The 19,008-nt window shown below is 36.1% G+C and overlaps 1 protein-coding gene across 2 annotated transcripts in view; it reads right to left on the bottom strand.

The window, feature by feature from the left end:
- The window catches only part of RSF1 (remodeling and spacing factor 1), a 133,384-nt gene that overhangs the window by 17,250 nt on the left and 97,126 nt on the right, over nucleotides 1-19,008 (bottom strand). For both annotated transcript variants that reach the window (XM_027848101.1, XM_027848102.1), the window contains exons 8-13: nucleotides 18,727-18,831; nucleotides 17,606-17,685; nucleotides 13,745-13,799; nucleotides 10,027-10,136; nucleotides 2,103-2,170; nucleotides 29-236 (exon numbers count right to left, since the gene is read on the bottom strand). In XM_027848101.1, coding sequence (XP_027703902.1) covers nucleotides 29-236; nucleotides 2,103-2,170; nucleotides 10,027-10,136; nucleotides 13,745-13,799; nucleotides 17,606-17,685; nucleotides 18,727-18,831 — 626 coding nt within the window. The remainder of the gene's footprint in view (nucleotides 1-28; nucleotides 237-2,102; nucleotides 2,171-10,026; nucleotides 10,137-13,744; nucleotides 13,800-17,605; nucleotides 17,686-18,726; nucleotides 18,832-19,008) is intronic.

Genomic DNA, 19,008 nt, shown 5'->3' with positions numbered 1-19,008 from the left:
TGGCTCTGTCTTTCCACTTCCAGCTTACCCATCACTGATCTTGAATTCATCCTCACTCTCCTCTTCATCCAGATTGCTGTCACTATCAAGATCATTCAGCCGCCGCCGTTTCTTCCGTCGGGCAGCAGCTGCCCGCTGTGGCCGCTTACTTTCTTTCCTTTCTTCTTCCAAAATGGTTGAGATGTCTTTCCCTCGGTGACCTGTAATGGTGGAAATATCTTTTCCTCTGCCAATTCCTATATCAAAGAAAGGAGAAAAAAGTGAAGAAATGGAGCATTCACAGTTTATATTTTACAAAAGAATATCACCCTTCCTCTGCAACTGTTCAACCCCCTCCCCCATTTCAACCAATAAGCAGCTTTCTCATTACTTCAGCCTACTGAACCAGACCTAGTATTTATGCTGTAACAAGACAGTCATGAGAATGTCAAAGAATGGCTGTTGGTAGCTGCCTCTAATTATGCCAAACAAACCTGTTTATTATAAAGAAGGCTTTTATTTAATTTTTATTTAATTTTATTTAATTTTAATTTTATTTTTATTTAAACCTGTTTATTATAAAGAAGGCAACCCTGCACCAGACTGACTAATAACAATAGCAAACAGACGGCACTTTCATGTTTGTGAAGCTTTAAAGAGAAGATCACAATTCAGACTTGCAATAACCCAATGAGATGGGCACTACCGGTAATAATATCCCTATTTCACAAATGAGGAAACTGAAGCACAGAGAGGTTAAAAGACTTGGCAGTGGTCACAAAGATAATAATCCTCAGAGGTGACATCTGAAACCAGGTTAATTCTCAGTTTACTAGGCAATATTATCCCTGAAAATGAAGAACAATAAAAACTCAGCTGGTAAATTTGTAATGCTGCTAACAAATTTAATTAAATCTAAGTTTTGTTCAAAAAATGGCAGACTCCCTTGGCAAGGTCATTTCAACCCCTGCTGCCCTTCAGTTAACCTACTTGGTAGACAGGTATTTTGAGAGCTTTCCTATGAATGGACCTGGTGCCAGCTAGACAACACAAGCTGATATCATCTCTAGTTTATAAGTCTGGTTATCTGACAGAGGCTAAACACAAACAAACAAACAAACAACCATTTATAGTCAATAAAAGCGACCCTATCCTTCACAAGGTCATGAAGTGGGCAAAGGGGTTCATCAAATACAGTGAGACAAAGAAACTATCAATCTTCAAGGACCTGGTAGTAAAAAAAAAAAGCACTTATATTCATATAAACAGGGCATGTTTTCATCAATAGACTCTACTCTCTTTCTCTAAAGGAAGTGGCCAATAACAACCAATAGCAGGAATACTCCAATGCTTGCTAGCAACCTGGTCAGGCTACTTGCCTCTACTTGGAGAAGGCAAGTTATTGTTGCATAAATTTGGGTTGGCTCCACAATGGAACACTCATACCACCATCCATTATACAGATGTCAACATCGCTTTCTGGGATGTGATTCCCACACAGTTTGGGTTGTTTTGTCTCTCTGAATCCACACATTTCGTATTCATGGAATAATGGGTATTTCTTAGAAGCAGATGTATTGGTCTTTGTTCATGTCTGACAGAAAACCAGAAGCTGTTCTGAGAGGATCAGATTATGAGAGGGAACTATGATCGAATCTCTTAATTCATTAGGTATGATTACCCTTACAGTAACTACTCTAGTCTTTTATTGTAACAAAATTTAAGAGATCCTGATTATGAGATCCTTGATTATTAAATCAAGGTGAAAAACAGATTGTCTAAAAGTCACCAATGAGCTTTTCTGAAAACAAATACTTGAAAATCAACACACCTCATGTAAAAAGTTTCCTTTGATTTTCCACTTGGGGAAAAAAGTAAACACTTTTAATAGTTATAATGAAAATATAGAATTTAGAACCAGCCATAGAACAAAAACTCCCTCATAATAAGTAAAGTCTGGTTCTATGCTTTTAAAAATAATCAGGAGTATTTAATTTGAAAATGAGGTTGCTCATCATATTATATGCACTAGTAACATTTACTATATAATATTTAAACCTGTTGTCCTTTTCCAGGGTATGTGGAGTATATTTTCGACAGGGCTGAAAATAACAGAGACATACCCCCTCCATCAGCTTCTTTGATATCATCTTCAATTGCTTCATCAATTGCCTCATCAAATTCATCAAATCTAAAACAATCACATAATGTTTACATTAAAACTCGGATATAATTTATATAATTAGAATTTTATGGTTTGAAATCATGTTTAAAAACTGTCCCATTTTATTGATGCGAAAACCTAACCTAAATATAGTTAAGTAACTTGACCAACATTACATATCTGGTTAACAGTAGAGATGAGAGAAAAACCCAGGCTGCCCAACTCACAGCTGCGTCATCCTCCCCTTCATTCTACTGCGCATGCTTTATGAAACACTCTTCCCTTACTGACAGTTGGGGGAATGCATGAAGAGCTTCATGCATGGCAGAAACAAAAGAAAAGAACTTTAGAAAGAAAAAGCTAGTGGGAAATGAAGACCAATAAATGTGCTCTTTCAAAGAAACAAAGATGATGTCTTTGCATTTTGGAAATATCTCCAGAAGTAAAAGTTAACACAAGTTATGATATGGATACCACCTTCACTTAATATAAACATCATGTTGGTCATTTAAATCTTATCTCGCCTCTTCTTGAGTATTATGTTCAAAAGAATACAGCTTCACTTACATTAACTTGCATTTTTATAGTGTTGAAGTTTTACAAGATGATTTCTTTATAACTCTGTGAGGTGGCAGGGCAAATTTTATCACCATGTCACAGATAAGGAAATTGAACCTCAGAGATGAGAAGATATGACTTGGGGTGGGGGGTGTTGTGATACAGGTTATGAGAAAGGTATGAATAGGAGAGATTGTGGACATGAACTCAAAAAGCTTTAGCAACTGACTGGATACTGGGGAGATGCATCAAGAGACCATCAACCCAGGTGACTGAGAAAATAGTAGGTGTTGGAGGATAGGTTTGATTAGGGGGGAAGATGGTTTTCACTTAGGACATGCTGAGTTTGAGATGCCTATGGGACATCCAAATTGACATGTGCAGTAGCCCAGTAATAATGTAGGTCAGGACAGTTCAGGAGACAGATAAGTTTTGGAAAGAAAGCTAGGTGGTACAGTAGATAAGGCACTGCTTTAGGAGTCCAGAAGACCTGAGTTCAAAATGTTAAATCAGAGAGAATTCAGAACTGAAAAAAAAAATTAATTAAAAAAAAATTCTGCCTCAGATACTTACTAGTGTGACCCTGAGCATTTTATTTAACCTCTATTTTAGTGTTCTCATCTATAAAATAAAGATAATAATAGCACCTACCTCCCAGAGTTGTTAAGACAGCAAAATGAGTTAATATATGTACAGTGCTTCACAAACTTTAAAGCCCTATGTAAAATTTAGCTATTTTATAAACATATATATTGTGTGTGTGCATGTGCATGTGCATGTGCATGTGTATTTGGGAGTCATTTACATAGGAATGATATTCTAACCTATAAGAGCAGATGAAATCACCATGGAAGAGAAAACAGTGAAAAAGGAAGAGGTTCAGAATGGAACCCTTCAACATAACCACAATAATGGGACAAGACATGGTCCAGCAAAGGAGATGAGGAGAAGAAATCAGCCTGGTGGAACAGTCAGGAGAGTATAGCATCAAGGAAGTCTAGGAAGGAATCTTCAGAAGAAAGAGCCAGTCACACAGTGTCAAAAGTTGCAGAGAGGTCATGGAAAATGAAAATTGAAAAAAGAATATTGAATTTAAGAGGTAAGAGACTGATGGTAACCTCTGAAAGAGTTAAGGAGTAAGCCTAGAATCCAAAGTGTAAGGTGCCAAGGAGTGTTAAGGGGTATGAGCAAGAGGTGTCAGTGAATAGAAAAGATTCTTTCTAGGAGTCTGTCAGTAAAAGGGAAAAAGACATAGGCTGGTACCCTGACAGGATCACATAAGGCAGTGTGGTACAGTAGAAACAGTATTGTATTTTACATCAGAAGAACTGAGTTTTGATATGATTGCATCTTAAAACCTGTGAGACCTATGGAAAACCCCTTCACCTTGATAAGCATCAATTTTCTGATCTCTAAGATGGGAAGTCTGGATTTTATTACTGCTAAGGTTTCTTCTAAATCTATGAAACTCTGAAGAAAATATAGGGTAGACCAGAGCATTTTTGTAGGCAATTAAAAAAGGACCCAGAAGATAGAGTGACACTGAATATAAGGAGAGAAAGGAACTAATATGAGGAAAAAAAGATTATAGACAGGAGAGGATAGAAGGCACAATCACAGGAGCTGGTATTAGCAGAGGAAGAACCAACTCTTCCTAATAGATGAGGGTAAAAGGGGAAAGGAGAGTTGTAAAGGTAGGGGTGAAGGAAGAAGGAATTGAGGTGTGAAATAGGAGAAATGAAGGGGCTTGCAACATATGGCCTACATTTTCTCAGTAAGATGAGAGGTGAAGATATCTGAAGAGTAGAGCAGGAAATAAGCACAGGAAGTATGATAAAATTTAAAATATCGCTGCTAAATGTGATTGCAAATCAAAAAATAAGAAGGATTTCTCCACATGAATTTTGTTATTATTGTATCTGCTCTATAAGCTTTCCTTTGGGTAGCCTGATTTGGTGGAGCATTAAAACTGTAAATTAACTTTAATGATAATGTCATTTTTATTATATTGGTAAAACAGGCACAGCTATAAACATTAAATATCATTTCAGCTATTTTTTTAAAATGCATTTTGTAGTTACTTTGAATAAGATCACCCAATTATTGCTTTTTGGATTATGTTATTTTATAGAAAATTTTTTTTTATTTTTGTCAGATTATTCTCAGCAACTTTACTAAAGTTATTGTTTCAACTACTTTCCTTGCTGATTCCCTAGAATTTTATAAGTCATCATGTCATCAGAAAATAGGGACAGTTTTCTCTCTTCTTTGCCTTTCTTTAAGCCTTTAGTTTCTTCCTCTCTTCTTACTGCTATTGTTAGTATTTCTAGAACTTTATCAAATAATAATAGGGAAAGTGGGCACCTTTGCTTTATCCTTGTATTTGCTGGGAAAATTTCAGGAATAGAGGTTCTTAACCTAGAGATCCCCATGGGACTCAGAGATTTCAGGAGATTGTGAACTAGGAGGGGAAAAATTACACCTTTGTTTTCACTAAACTCTAAATGAAATTTTGCATTTCCCTTAACTTTTAAAAACATTATTCTGAGGCGTCCAAAGACTTCACCATAATGCCAAGAGTCCATGACACAAAAAATGTTAAGAATCCCTATTCTAGGGGCAGCTGGGTGGTACAGTGGAGAGAGCTCTAGCCTTGGAGTCAGGAGGGCATAAGTTCAAATCCGGCCTTAGACACCTGACACTTACTAGCTGTGTGACCCTGGGCAAGTCACTTAACCCCAACTGCCTCAACAAAAAGCAAAAAATAAATAAATAAAACAAAATAAAATAAAAATCCCTATTCTAGAGTATCACCATTTCAAATGATCTAATTCATTAATAATATCAATCTGAATTTGTAAATATATATTCAGTTCATTAGTGCTTTCTTTGTCTATTTTGCTAATGTATATTTTCAGGGATATGATTTTTCCTCTGACAAAATAACAACACTATCAAAGTTAATTTACAGACTTAGAACAACAGTACTCAAACTTCCAAAGGGAAATCCTACAGAGTTAAATAAAATGTTACAAAATTCATTTAAAGGAACAAAAGATCTAGGATATCAAGGGAAATGATGAAAAAAACGTAGGAATGAAGGAAGATTAGCAATTCCGGACCTCAAATTACATTATAAAGCAGTAATCATTGAAAATCATTTACTGTTAGTTAAAACCATAAAAATTTAACAATGAAACAAAACTAGACAAAGGAGAAATGGAACAACAATAGCCTATTGTTCAATAAACCTAAAAGTATAAATTATTAAAAGAACTCATTTGTATTTGTTAAGATTGCCGGGAAAATTGTAAAGTAGTGTGGCAAAAATTAGGTTCAGGTGAATATATTAAAACATATTCAATAACAAATTCAAAATGGATACATGACCTGAATATTCAAGATCATACCATAAAAAAAAATTAAAAAAAAAAAGCACATATCTTTCACAGCTATGGGTAGGAGATGAATTCTTAACCAAACAAAGAATGGAGATCATTACAAAGAATAAGATAGATAATTTTGATTACCTGAAATTGAAAAGCTTTTGTGCACACGAAAAGTTAATGCACCTAGGATAAGAAGGGAAGCCATCTCCTGGGAAAAAATCTGTGTACCAAATTTCTTGGATAAGGGTTTGGTATCTAAGATATATAGACAACAAAGAGAAATACAGAAAAACAAAAGCCATTCCCCAACAGAGAAGTGATAAAAGGACATAAACAAACAGTTCTCAGAAGAATTGCAGACAAAAACCATATGAAAGAATGCTCCAAATCACTGATAAAAGAAACACAAAGCAAGGAACCCTAGGTTTTACCTGGTACCTAGCAAAATGGCAAAGATGATAAAAGTTAGGTATACAGGGGTCAGTGTGGGATGGGGTGTGAAAAGAAAGGAACATCACTGCACTTTTGGAGGAGCTATAAATTAGCACAGCTATTTAGAAAGTAATTTGGAATTATGTGAAAAAAGTGACTAAAATATATAGACCTTTTGACCCAGGGGCTCCAGGATTAAGAATATACCCCAAGGGGGTTGGTGACAAAAAGAAAGGTTCACTATACATCAAAATATTTATAGCAACACTTTCTTTGATAGCAAAGAAAAATATCCACTGATTGTGATACATAAATGTAATGGAATATTATTTTCCATTATATGGAAAAGTCTCACATGAACTGACGCAAAGTAATATAGGGAGAGCCAGAGAAATATACATAAGGATTACAACATGGAAATGATAAGAATAACAACTACAAAAGAAGTGAAAATGAATATTGCAAAATTACAAAGAATAAGCTTGACCCCAAAGTAGAGAAATGAGAAGACAATTCCCTCCAAGCCCTTTGCAATGGTGGCAGGGTCCATGTATATGCAACATTGCATGTAATTCATTTCACTGCATTATTTTTTTCTCTTTGACCTCCATTTCTTTTTCCTAAAAATATTCTTTGTTACAAGGGATGGTTCTCAGTGGGGAGGGGCACAGGAGGAAATGAAAAGAATAAAAGAATTTTTTGTGCAGCTGTGAGGGCCCAGCAGAGAAGAAAATATGAACTGGTTAGTGCCCCCAGTACAGAGGCATAATTTTCATTAGGAGTATTCAGCAAATTAAGAAGTAAAGAAGGCTGACAGTGGGTGGGAGTGATTCAGGGTTGAGGAATTAATGGCAGGAAATGAATGGTAGAGGGCAATGTATAGTTGAAATGGTTAAATGTAAAGGGAGTTAAGTGAGAAGAGAATGAGGGCCATGGACTGGGCTAATGGAGAGATGAAAAGAACTGAACCTGCTGTGATGATGAAGAATAAGCATTTATTTAGTGTCTACTATATTTTAGGCACTATACTGGCACCTGAGATTAAAAAAAACCCCAAAATAATTTTTACTCAAAAGTTTACTCTCTACTAGAGGAGATAATAACAACTAATAATTCTATAGCATTTATTATGGGCCAGGCACTGTGTGAAGCACTTTACAATTATTATCTTTTGCTCTTCCCAACAACGCTAGGAGGCAAGGGCTGTTATTACCACCATTTTACAGACAAAGTAAACAAAGGCTAAATGACCTAACCAGGGTCACAAAGCTAATATGGGTCTGAGACCAGATTTGAACATGTGTCTTTTGGACTCCAGGCCTAGCATTCTATCCACTGCACCATTAAGCTGCCCAAATAACAAATACATATAAAAGTATATGCAGAAGAAATAGATAAAAATAAATATAAGGTATTTAGGGAGGAAGGGAAATTGAGGAAGATCAATAACAGTTTCATAGAGATGCTGCTTGAACTGCATCTTGAAGGGATTGAGTAAGAGGTAAGGAGGATATTCCTTATTCCCATTCATTGAACTTCCATCACTTAGCATAGTGCATGGCATATGTAGGCACTTAATAATGTGTGTTTACTGTCTAATTGGCATGGGGTACAGTCAGTGCAAAGGCACACAGATGGGAGACGGCATGTAGGCCAATCTGGTTGGGCTGTTAACAAACAGGAAGAGAAGTAATGTAAAAAAAACAGACTTAGGAAGTATCAGAGGGAAAGAGATCCTAGGAGACTATGAGCAGTGAGAAGAATTTCACATTCAAAAGCATACAGATAGCACAAGTACATGAAATGCTGAGTCCTAAGGAATTACTATTTTTGAGGATCCCTGTGGTAAGACAGAGGTCGTGGGAGTTGAGTGTATTAGTCAGCTAGAATGTTGTATGCATTTTAGTTGCTCTGTATAAGGGAAGGGGTGAGTAGGAAAGAACTACTAGGTACTAAATTCCTAAATAAAGGCAGGGGACTAACCTGGATTCACGTAGATGACAATCACAATAAGGGTGATACAAGTGAACAGAATGAACAAAAAGGAGGGTTTGCTGACTGACAGTGGTAGAAGGCTATTTGGACACTAGGAGTATGCTAGGAGTCAGGTCTGTGTCCCCAGGTAAAGAATGAACTTACACATGGCCACAGCTCCTTAGCTACACACCAAGATGGCTGAGGATGACACAGACTGAGAGAAATCAAATATGCACCTGGCATCAAAGCCCTTGGTCCTCTCCTTCAGGCAACAGGCACTGGATCTGAGACCCTGGTGAGGACAGCACCAAACTAGAAGGCCAGCTGCTTTAGCAAGAATTACATTCTTAGTATCTCTGGACCTCCTAAAGCAGTGAAGGTTCCTAGTGGAACCATAAGCAAGTTTGTGAAGATAAATACCACAATCAAGTTCTTCTCTTAAAATATTTCCATAAAATCAACATGGATTCCTCACCAGGAAATCTAGGTTTCACACACAGTTAAGTGTGTATGTATGGGCTTTTGGCAGGTTATACCAAGAAGCACAGTGAATGAAGGACTGGCAGTTTAGGCTTCTTCCACTGTACAACACTCCCTCATGGCATGACATGAGGACAGCTGAAGAAAAATAGGATGGGTCTGGAGAAGAAATACTTCAGGGATATATGTCAGTTGTCTTCATGAGACAATGTCATAGGTCTTATTCTGCTTGGCCTTGATAAGCAGCAGTTGCAGAGAGACAAATTTAGGCTTGATGTTAGTAAAGACTTACTAACAATTAGAAATGTATCAAATGGAATGGAATGTCTCAGGAGAATTGGGTTTTTCCTTATCTGAAGTCCTCAAACAGAATGTCGGGGATCACTTTTTGGATTCCTTTTCCTCTTTTTTCTCTTTGAGATACAGGTCCTGTAGTGGTATTACTGAGTCAAAAGACTCACACAGTTTAGTAACTTTGGGTGCACAGTTCCAAATTGCTTTCCAGAATGGCCCTATCACATTCAGTGGATTAATATTCAGGTATAGGTTGTACTAACTAGCCTTTTAATGCTGAATTCTCATTCCCTGATCAATGATGAAGTCTGTGAAATAAAGTCAAAGAAACATACTACTGAATGTGCTACAAAGACAGTCAGTCCTTAGTGTTATAGGTCTTAAATACAAAGAATTATGGTGTTTTCCAAGATAACCAGCAAGTAAATCCTTAAGTTTTAAAGTTGTATGTGTTAATGGAAAGAACAAGAAACTTGAGATCAGCAGAATAAAGATTTTTATCCGGGTGTTGCCACTACCAGGATGACTGACCAAGAACAAGTCACTTAATCTCACAGAGCCTCAACTCCCTTTTTTTGTAAAATGAGGGAGCTGGAGTGACTTACAAGGTTCCTTCCAACTCTAACATGCTACAGATGGCTAATAATAGACATAAATTCAAGGAGGAGGCACACTGAGCTGATTCTGTAATAAAAAAGCCTTTCTTAGGTTTTTCTCCCCCTGCATTATAACCATGGAAACAAAATTTCCTACCTATAACTTATACACTTCCTTGTTCTTGTTGATCTCCTTTCGAGAAAGTGTGTTTTGGATTTTTTGGAATCTTTCTTCTTTTCTTCATGATCATCAGCTAATTCTGGTTCCTGTTTTAATAACAAAATATTGATTAGGTAGGTAATGCTCATGATCACACAGAAATTTTACTTATAGCCTTAACAGGGTTCTAATATCTCAAAAAGATAAAACAAATATGCAGTCTGTATACACATTATTTCTTACTTCTCTAAATATGCCATGGATTTATGTTTTCATCTTTTTACAGATGTGAACTGAAATCCCCTTCAGGGCCTTAGGAGATAAATTATTTCACTGAGTTGCTTTCACTAAAAAAAATTCACCACTTTGGTAACCGACCCTATAATAATTAGCTTTTATTTAGATTAACGAGGCCAGGCTAGTCCTTAGCCAAAAAACACATAGTCCATTGCTGTGCCATTCCTAAGGTCTTTCTTGCTTGGTAAGATTTGTGATCTGCTGGTTTAACCTCTGAGAAACCAATACTGCTGTAAGACCATCTTGCTGCTAAAATCTCAGCAACAATACTAAACAAAGATGAGACAGAAAAAGACCAAGCGAGGAAGATCCACTTATTTCAGGCCATTATACATCTGGGAGCTCATCATTTCTTGGACATACATTTGTTTGGTAGGTAGAGAAGAACTCGAAATGCACTGAAATAAAATTTGCAAAGATCATGTTCTTTCCACCATACCAAGTTTTAAAAAATTTACAGATGTAAGCAACTAATCAAACTCAAAATTCCACAGCACCTTGCATTTACTAGAGAAAGGTAAGAATCTTTAACAAGTGATCTTACACTGTCTTATCTAAAATTCATCATTTGTGAAGCACAAAAGGGAAACAGTTAATTAGGAAAAAAAATTTTTGCAGTAAGTTTCTCTGATAAAGGTCTCATTTCTAAGATATAGAAGGCACTGATTCAAAATTTTTAAGACTAAGAGCCATTTCCCAACTGACAAATGGTCCAAGGATATGAACAGAGGTTTTCTAAGCAAGAAATTTAAGTGATCCATTTGTTGTTGTTGTTGTTTTGAAATCATTTTAGTTGTATCTAACTCTTTGTGACTCTATTTGGAGTTTTCTTGGCAAAGATACTGGAGTCGTTTGTCATTTCCTTTTCCAGCCCATTTTACAGATGAGGAAACAGAGGCAAACAGAGTTAAGTGACTTGCCCAGGGTCACACAGCTACCAAGTGTCTGAAGATGGATTTGAATTCAAGAAGAAGAGTCATCCTGATTCCAAACCCAGTGTTCTATCCACTGTGCATCTAACTGAACAAGTTATCTATACCCACATGAAAAAGTGCCCCAAACTAAAGAAAAAAAGCACAAATGTTGGCAGTGCTGTAGGAAAAATAGGCACATTGATGTAATAATCATAAGAACTAGCATTTATATAATGATCTCAGGTTTGCAAAGCATTTTATTCATAGGTTAACTCATTTATCTTGCTGGTGGATCAATGAATTGGACTGGTCATTCTGGAAAGCAATATGGAACTATCCCTCCAAGGTTACTTAACTATGCCTGTTACCAGGCCTATATGTAAAAAAATAAAATAAAATAAAATAAAAAAATAAAAGCAGGGAAGAGTCCTGTATGCACAAAAATACTCATAGCAGTTCTTTTTGTAGTATCAGACTGAGGGGATGCCTATCAACTGAGGAATGACTGAACAAATTACATTATATGAATGCAACAGAATACAACTGTGCTGTAAAAAATGAATGGATTTAAGAAAAATTTTATTAACAGATATGGAGTGAAATGAGAACCATCATAATTTATACTATCAAAACTGTAAGAATGAATAACTCCAAAAGATTAAGAACTCTGATCAATGCAATGAATAGCCATATTTCCAGAGAACTGTTAATGAAAACAGTTCACAATAGAGAAGAATGAGAAACATCTGAGACACATTTTTGGATGTGGTCAATATGGGAATTTGTTTTGCTTGACTATTTCTTATTAGAGTTTCCTTTTTCTTTTTTCTCTTTTTTCCAGTGGCGATGGGGATGAGAAAATGCTTAAACATTGTGCTACACACACAGTAGGTACTTGTTAAATTTAACTTATATATCTACCTTTGATAAGTTGTACGACCTTGGCCATATCATTTAAATTCTCTGAGTGTCAATTTCCTGATCTATAAAATAGGACAAAAATCTTGTACCTATCTACCTCACAAAGACTTTTATAAGTAAAGTACTTGGTCAACTATATAGTGTAGGTCATGAATTCCACTGGTACCTTGAAATTTCAGGAGAACTTGAGGAAGATCATCAAAAGGCTAGTAAAGTTCACTGTGCATGCATATGTACACACACACACACACACACACACACACACACACACGAAATAACATACTTGTTTCTCCCCTTAGAATGTAAACTCCTTGAGAGGAGACTATCTCATACTTTGTACTTGTCTCCCTGGGGCCTTGCACTATAGGCACTTAATGGTTGTTGACTGACGGATACCACAACCAGGATTCTTTCTTATGTAGAGGTCTAGTCCACTCTTTTTCTCAAAATTATTTAATTCTTCTTTGTCTACTGAATAAAGAACAAATTTTTGCCTCCATCTCTCTTTCCAGACTTACGTTATTTTCTTGCACATTTGGGAAACTTCTTCAAGCAGACCTACTCTCTTTCTAGAACCTAGTGCTCTTTCTTGCCTAGAACAAAGAGGGTTCCCACCACTCCCTCAGCCTGGAATGTCTCCTCTCTTATTTGCCTGAATTCCAACCATTTTTTAAAGTCCAATTCAATGTTACTTTTTGACACCTTCACTAAATGACAGAATTGTCTATGATCCTCCCCCTGAGATCTCTCATAGTATTTTGTTTTGCATCTCTGCAATGTACCTATCAAGTATTATTGTGATCACCCTATGAGACTGTAAGCTACTCTAGCACAAGGATTATAACTTACCTAAACTTTGCATCTTCTCCAGGACTCAGTACAGTGCCCTACATATAACAATCATTTAATAAGTAAAGTCAACAAGCATTTGTTAAGTGCCTATTATGTGCCAGGCATCATGCTAAATACCGAGGATACACACAAAGGCAAAAAGATGTTCCTGCTCTCAAGAAACTCATAGCACACCAACAACTATGTACAAAGGAACTATATACTGCATAGACTGGAAAGAGCCAACAGATTAGTTTTAAGAGGGGCCAAGAAAGTCTTTCTGTAAGGAGGTGAGATTTCAGCTGGGACTTGGAAATCAGGGAAGCTAAGCAGAGATGAGGAAAGAACGAAATCCAGACATATAACTAAAGTAACATAAATATTAACCAAATGAACAGAATATATAAGGCAAATAATGTTGTTTCCAAAAAGTTAACCTTATTTAGAATCCTTATTATGATCTAATTTTCTGGGAAAGAACTTTAATTTGAAGAAGAAACAACTAAGAAAGCTTAAAATGCAACACACCAATGATGATTAAACATCATCAGTTTTACATAGTTTTTTGGCGTGTGAAGTTCTTTTATTTTTTTAATTTCAGTAATGACTATTAAGTGCTGAAATTTTGGTTCTTAAAAAAAATAGCATTCTGCATTGTTTAAAAAAAAAACATTCATGCTACATTCCAGGTAGAATGATTTGCAGGAAAATTATCAGTATTTTTACTTTATATTAGAAGCATATCACCTTACCTGTGGAGGGATGATGTTTTCAATACTGATACCCACATATACCAACCGCTCTTTCCTGAAAAGAAAAAGAGGAAGCAAAATAAAATTACCTTAAGAAAGCTTTGTAAATATTGAGTTGTGTAAAAAACTACAATACAACAACCATTAACTTTATATTAGAGACTATCAAATTACAAATGACACATTGTCTTTATCTGACTGAACAACATTAGTATTTGATTTTTTTTTCCTTTTTGCTCATTTAAAACATGGGACTGATCTCAGGTCTTCCTCATTATAAAGATGGCTCTCTAGGCAATACGCCTGGCTGCTTTACTTAAAGTGGACATTTCTCTAGAGTCAATCCTTGGTCCTCCTGTCTTACATCCTAATTTATCTGCAATTTCAACTATCGTATCTATTCAGATATACATTGAATTACTAGTATTAGGAAGGATTTTAGAGTTCATTTCATAAATTAGGAATAAAGGCTCAGAGAGGATGATATATTAGTAAGACCAAGACTTTTGGATGCCCTGTAGAACTGGCCCAAGTTAACACAAAGAGTTAGCACCAGCTGAGACAAGTCTCAACATTTCCCAACTCCCAGTCTTGAGGATCTATTTGATTGCACCACATCACCCCTGGATTTCCCGAAGCTTAAGTTGTGAAGGTATAAGGTTAATGAAGGTGACAAAAAAGGAGCTGCTGAAGCTCTAAATTCATTGCAAGGACCCTCAAGAGCCACCCGGTCCAACGTTTATCTGAAGTGCCAACTGCAGTCGTCCTACTTTTGCCCTCTGAATCCATACAGAATAAAAAGATTGCACCTTTTCCTACACACATCAATTTTATAACTGTCCAGACAATTGGTCATCCAGTCTCTATTTGAAAAGGCATTGCAGCATAATAAAAAGAATACTAAAGCACCTCAAAGCAGCCAGGTGACAGTGGATAGCGTGCTGGGCCTAGAGTCAGGGAGACCTGACTTTCAAACCAGTCTCAGATACTAACTAGCTGAGTAACTCTGGAAAATCTGCTTAATTTCTGTCAGCCTCAGTTTCCATAAGTGTAAAATGGAGATAATAATAGCACCTACTCCCCAGGGTTGTTGTAAGGATCGAATGAGATAATATCTATAAAGTATTCAGCCCAATGCTTGTTACATGGTCAACATTTAACAAATGCTAGCTCTTGTTATTATTGATAATGATAATTACTAAATGTGGAGTCAGCAAACCTAAGTTCAAATCCTAGTTTTGCTGTAGGACCTGTATGAATTTGGATTAGTCACTTAACAAATCTGGCCTTAGTTTTCTAATGCGTAAAATAAGGGAATTTGACTAGATAATCTCTGGTGTTTCTTCCCTTTATAAATCTTCTGACTTCCAATGATGGAGACTCATTATTTTATGAAGCCATTCATTCTATTTTTGCACCAATCTAATTGTTAGAAATCTTTTCCTTCTACTGAAGCCAAGCCTGGTGCTCTGTAATTTACAGTGTTACCTTTTCAGAAATCATATGTACTTTGCTTCCCTCTGCTGGCACAGCCTACTTATCTAAACTAAAGGTCAGTAAGGTGAAATTTTCACACCTCCCCAGTGATGCAAGCCGACTTTAAAGATGCAACAAGCATATATTTGCATTATATATAATTTTCCAAGGTGTAAATAAATATTCAACATATGGGATCAGCTTTATCACTGCAGAAAGACGGTGTCAGCTATGCTGAAAAAAAATGGCTCACACAATAAGAACTTTTCTTAAAGTTGTACACTAAATGGATTATTCCTCCCTGGGTCCAATTAAAGGTTATACAGGAAACAATAATATAACTATGTAGGAGTAAAAAAATTCTAAGATGCCAAGGTGAAAGACAACAAATCCACAGACTAACTGTGTGTGTACACCCTTTCACTACAAAATAAAAGAAAATAGCTTCACTTTGGAAAGACATGGCCTGAATATAAGTTGTTCTTTCTCCTTACATCTGGCTTATATAAAGCATAAACATAGCCTATGATTTACCATTATATGTCAACAAAAGCAACATTTAAAAAGTTACGATAAAAATTAGCAAAACATCATTATTTACTGAAATAAATGTCAAAAAAATTGATGTTTTATTACATATAATTAAAGGAAAAAAATTCTGCATAATTATACTTCAATTCACCAAAGGATCTTAGTATCCTATCCAATGATATAATCCAACTATGCATGTCCATTCTCAGTGAATTTCACCCATGTTTTCCAATAAGTTTACATTTGACCACAGATGCCAAGGAGTTTTGCAGGAGTTTATAATGACATCATGAGGATTCCAACAAAGCAAGTGAGGATGGTGTCACTCTCACCACATAACCACCACATCACCTCATTTACATTACTTCTCATTTATAAGTCCTCTATTATAATGTCATAACATGCTTAGACCTCACATGCATGGACTTTGTGTTGCATTGTGCATAATCTCTGGCTGAACTGTGTTTGAATTCCATCCCAAACACTGTGCTGTGGCATAAAGCCTGTAACATAGCAGGAGCTTAATAAATGCTTAATGACTTACTGGAGGAGGGTAAGGAGTGCAGGATAATGTCAAAGTTACAAAGCTAAGAGTCTAAAGGAATGGTGGTGCTGAAACTGCAGACCTAGGAGATTGGAGAAACGGAGATGCCTTGGACAAATATCAAAGTTTGTAAGGGACTTGTTATGCTCCTTCCTGTGCACCATGTCCAGTACCTTTTGATTATTTTTCAAATGAACTCTTAACTTTCTGCAAGCTGGTGTGACTGAAAGTACTTTTTTATGAACACTGTAATATGAAAGGAAAAAATACCCAACAAAATTGTGTTTCTTGCTGACTTTGGATGCATACTAAAACTCACTGTTAGTTCCTTTCTTTGCCTTTCCAAGGACATGCTGGAGGCGTCCTTCCATTTAGATTTAATTTCCCTTTGCATTCTGGTTTTGTTGAGCATATCTCAAAATTGGCAAGATTATGTTCATCTGGTACAGGAGTTCTTACTTTGAAGTCTGTGAACTTGGACTTTTAAATCTTTTCATATCTGTATTTCAGTATAATTGGTTTTCTTTAGTCCTATGTACTTTATGTTCTATCTTTAAAAACATCATTCTCAGAAGGAATACACAGGCTTCACCAGAATGACTGCCAAAGGGTTTCACGACACTATGAAGGTTAAGAGTCCCTGCTCTTGTATTATGAGTATACAATGGTCACTGGACCTTACATTTAATGGGAAACAGTGAAGTTTATCAGTGGTCTAAAAACTGTGGAGTTTTGGTATTCTCTGTCCTGTTTTCTAATGCTCTGCTACTGTCATTAAAGAAGCACAAATAGAAGGACTGAGAGCCATTTTCTACTTTTGTTTCGTGGGTTGCCCTACCCAAAGAATAACTTACCAAGTGATCAACCTATTGGTGATATGCTTCTCTGTACACATCTAGAAACAGTCCATTGCTATGACTGGACCTGACACTTTTCCAGTCTGGCAAAAACATGCCAGAGCATATGTTCTACTGGTATAGTCATTGGACAACCCCTACAGTCACTTCTATGCAATCATGTGGCATCACAGTGAACTTTACATAATTATTATTTGGTTATAATTTTATTTTTCAAAGAATCTCATTTTAGGTCCTATATTTGGAGGTTACTTATATATTCACTTATTTATTCATCCTCATGCCAACAGGGTAATTCCTTCAAAACAGTTAAAGATAGGTAATATTTATACTCTTCTTTACCCTCCCTCCACATTGTTGGATATATAATGGACCCTCAAGAAACACTTGGCTAGTAGAGTTGAACTTCTGCAGGATGAATCAGTGTGAACATCCCTATACAACCTTTAGTACCTTCGTTCAGCACGCTCCTTCTTTTTCAAGGCAACATCCAAATCCTGCAACTGCTCCTCTAGCTTCTCACAGAGAAGTTTCTGTAGGGAAAAATAGATAAGGTCTCAATTTTCTACATGAGGAAAACACTTTGGCCAAATAATCTGACATTTCTAAATTAAGTTAAATGATGTTTATGACAAAGGAGCTAATACAGGGCTACATGTTACATGAGACGAGTGAAATGCTGGGACAGATAAACTAAAGGCCCAGAGCTCCACTGAACTCAACACAAGTTCTAATTCTCGAAAGTGAAGCACTCTTGAGGATAATAGGTAACAATCAGTTATGCAGGGACACATACTTCTTACACAATGATTCATGCTGGAGCAGTATCTGGACAACATGTATAGAAAAGGAGATAAAGAAAGACTTAAATACCACAGGGAGAAAAATGGATACTAAGTTAAAACAGAACTTATCCATTACTGAACTGATAAAGATGTGCTTGGATGTGGCAACTTTACTTCACTGAGTAACCCACAAAGTTCATTTATTTGTAAAACAAAGCCAGGATAAAGTATATTATACTTGGTGAGAGGTAGAAAAATAGGGACTCCACACAAAGTCCTATATCTCATCCCTTCAGTACTGCAAAGGAATTCGTTTGGATAAACATCTAGGAGAAGAGACATTTTTATCTCTTAGAACAATAACAACAACAACAAAAAGAAAAATCCCACTACAATACTGTTTGCAAGCAGAGAGGTAGAAAACAAAAAGAGAATGAAACCAAAGATTAATGAAAAGTAAAATATTTACTTGCATCAAGTTGGAGCAGGTGTGTAGGCCTGAGGCAAATACAAATCAAAATAAAGCTCAAAATAAGAGTCATATATAAATGAAGAGGAATGGGGCAGGGGGAGTGAGAGGATTGTTTCAGAAAAAAAATAGCTTCTTAAGGGATGCTATTATAATTTTTGATAATTCATCAGTTTCTGTGGGTAAAGAAATCTGTACAAGCCACAAATAGTGTTTACAGATTGCTATGAGGATAAAAGATGCCATAGAGATGCCACGCATTATTAATTTAAATCTAAAAACACTAATTATATAGTGAGTACAAACAAAGCTCATCATACATGTTGGCAAGGGGGACAAAACCACTCTCCATCAGGAATTATCATCAAAGGTGGTCGAAGGCAAGCTGTATGGTATCCACTGTCACATGAGTCACACAAAAGAATCTGGAAATAAAAAACAGATTAATGTCACCCTAATTCTATGGGAAAAATTAAACTATTCCATTTTTAGAAAAGATAAAATCACAGAGCTATAGCTTGGAGGGACCTCTGAGATCACCTATTTGAATTCCCTGTACTCCTAATTTTTTATATACAATGAAACTGAGACTGTGATAGGAA

The sequence above is a fragment of the Vombatus ursinus genome, unplaced genomic scaffold (genome assembly GCF_900497805.2).
Source record: "Vombatus ursinus unplaced genomic scaffold, bare-nosed wombat genome assembly UNPS02005659.1, whole genome shotgun sequence".
NCBI lineage: Eukaryota > Metazoa > Chordata > Mammalia > Diprotodontia > Vombatidae > Vombatus > Vombatus ursinus.
This window is presented reverse-complemented; position numbering and strand designations above follow the sequence as displayed.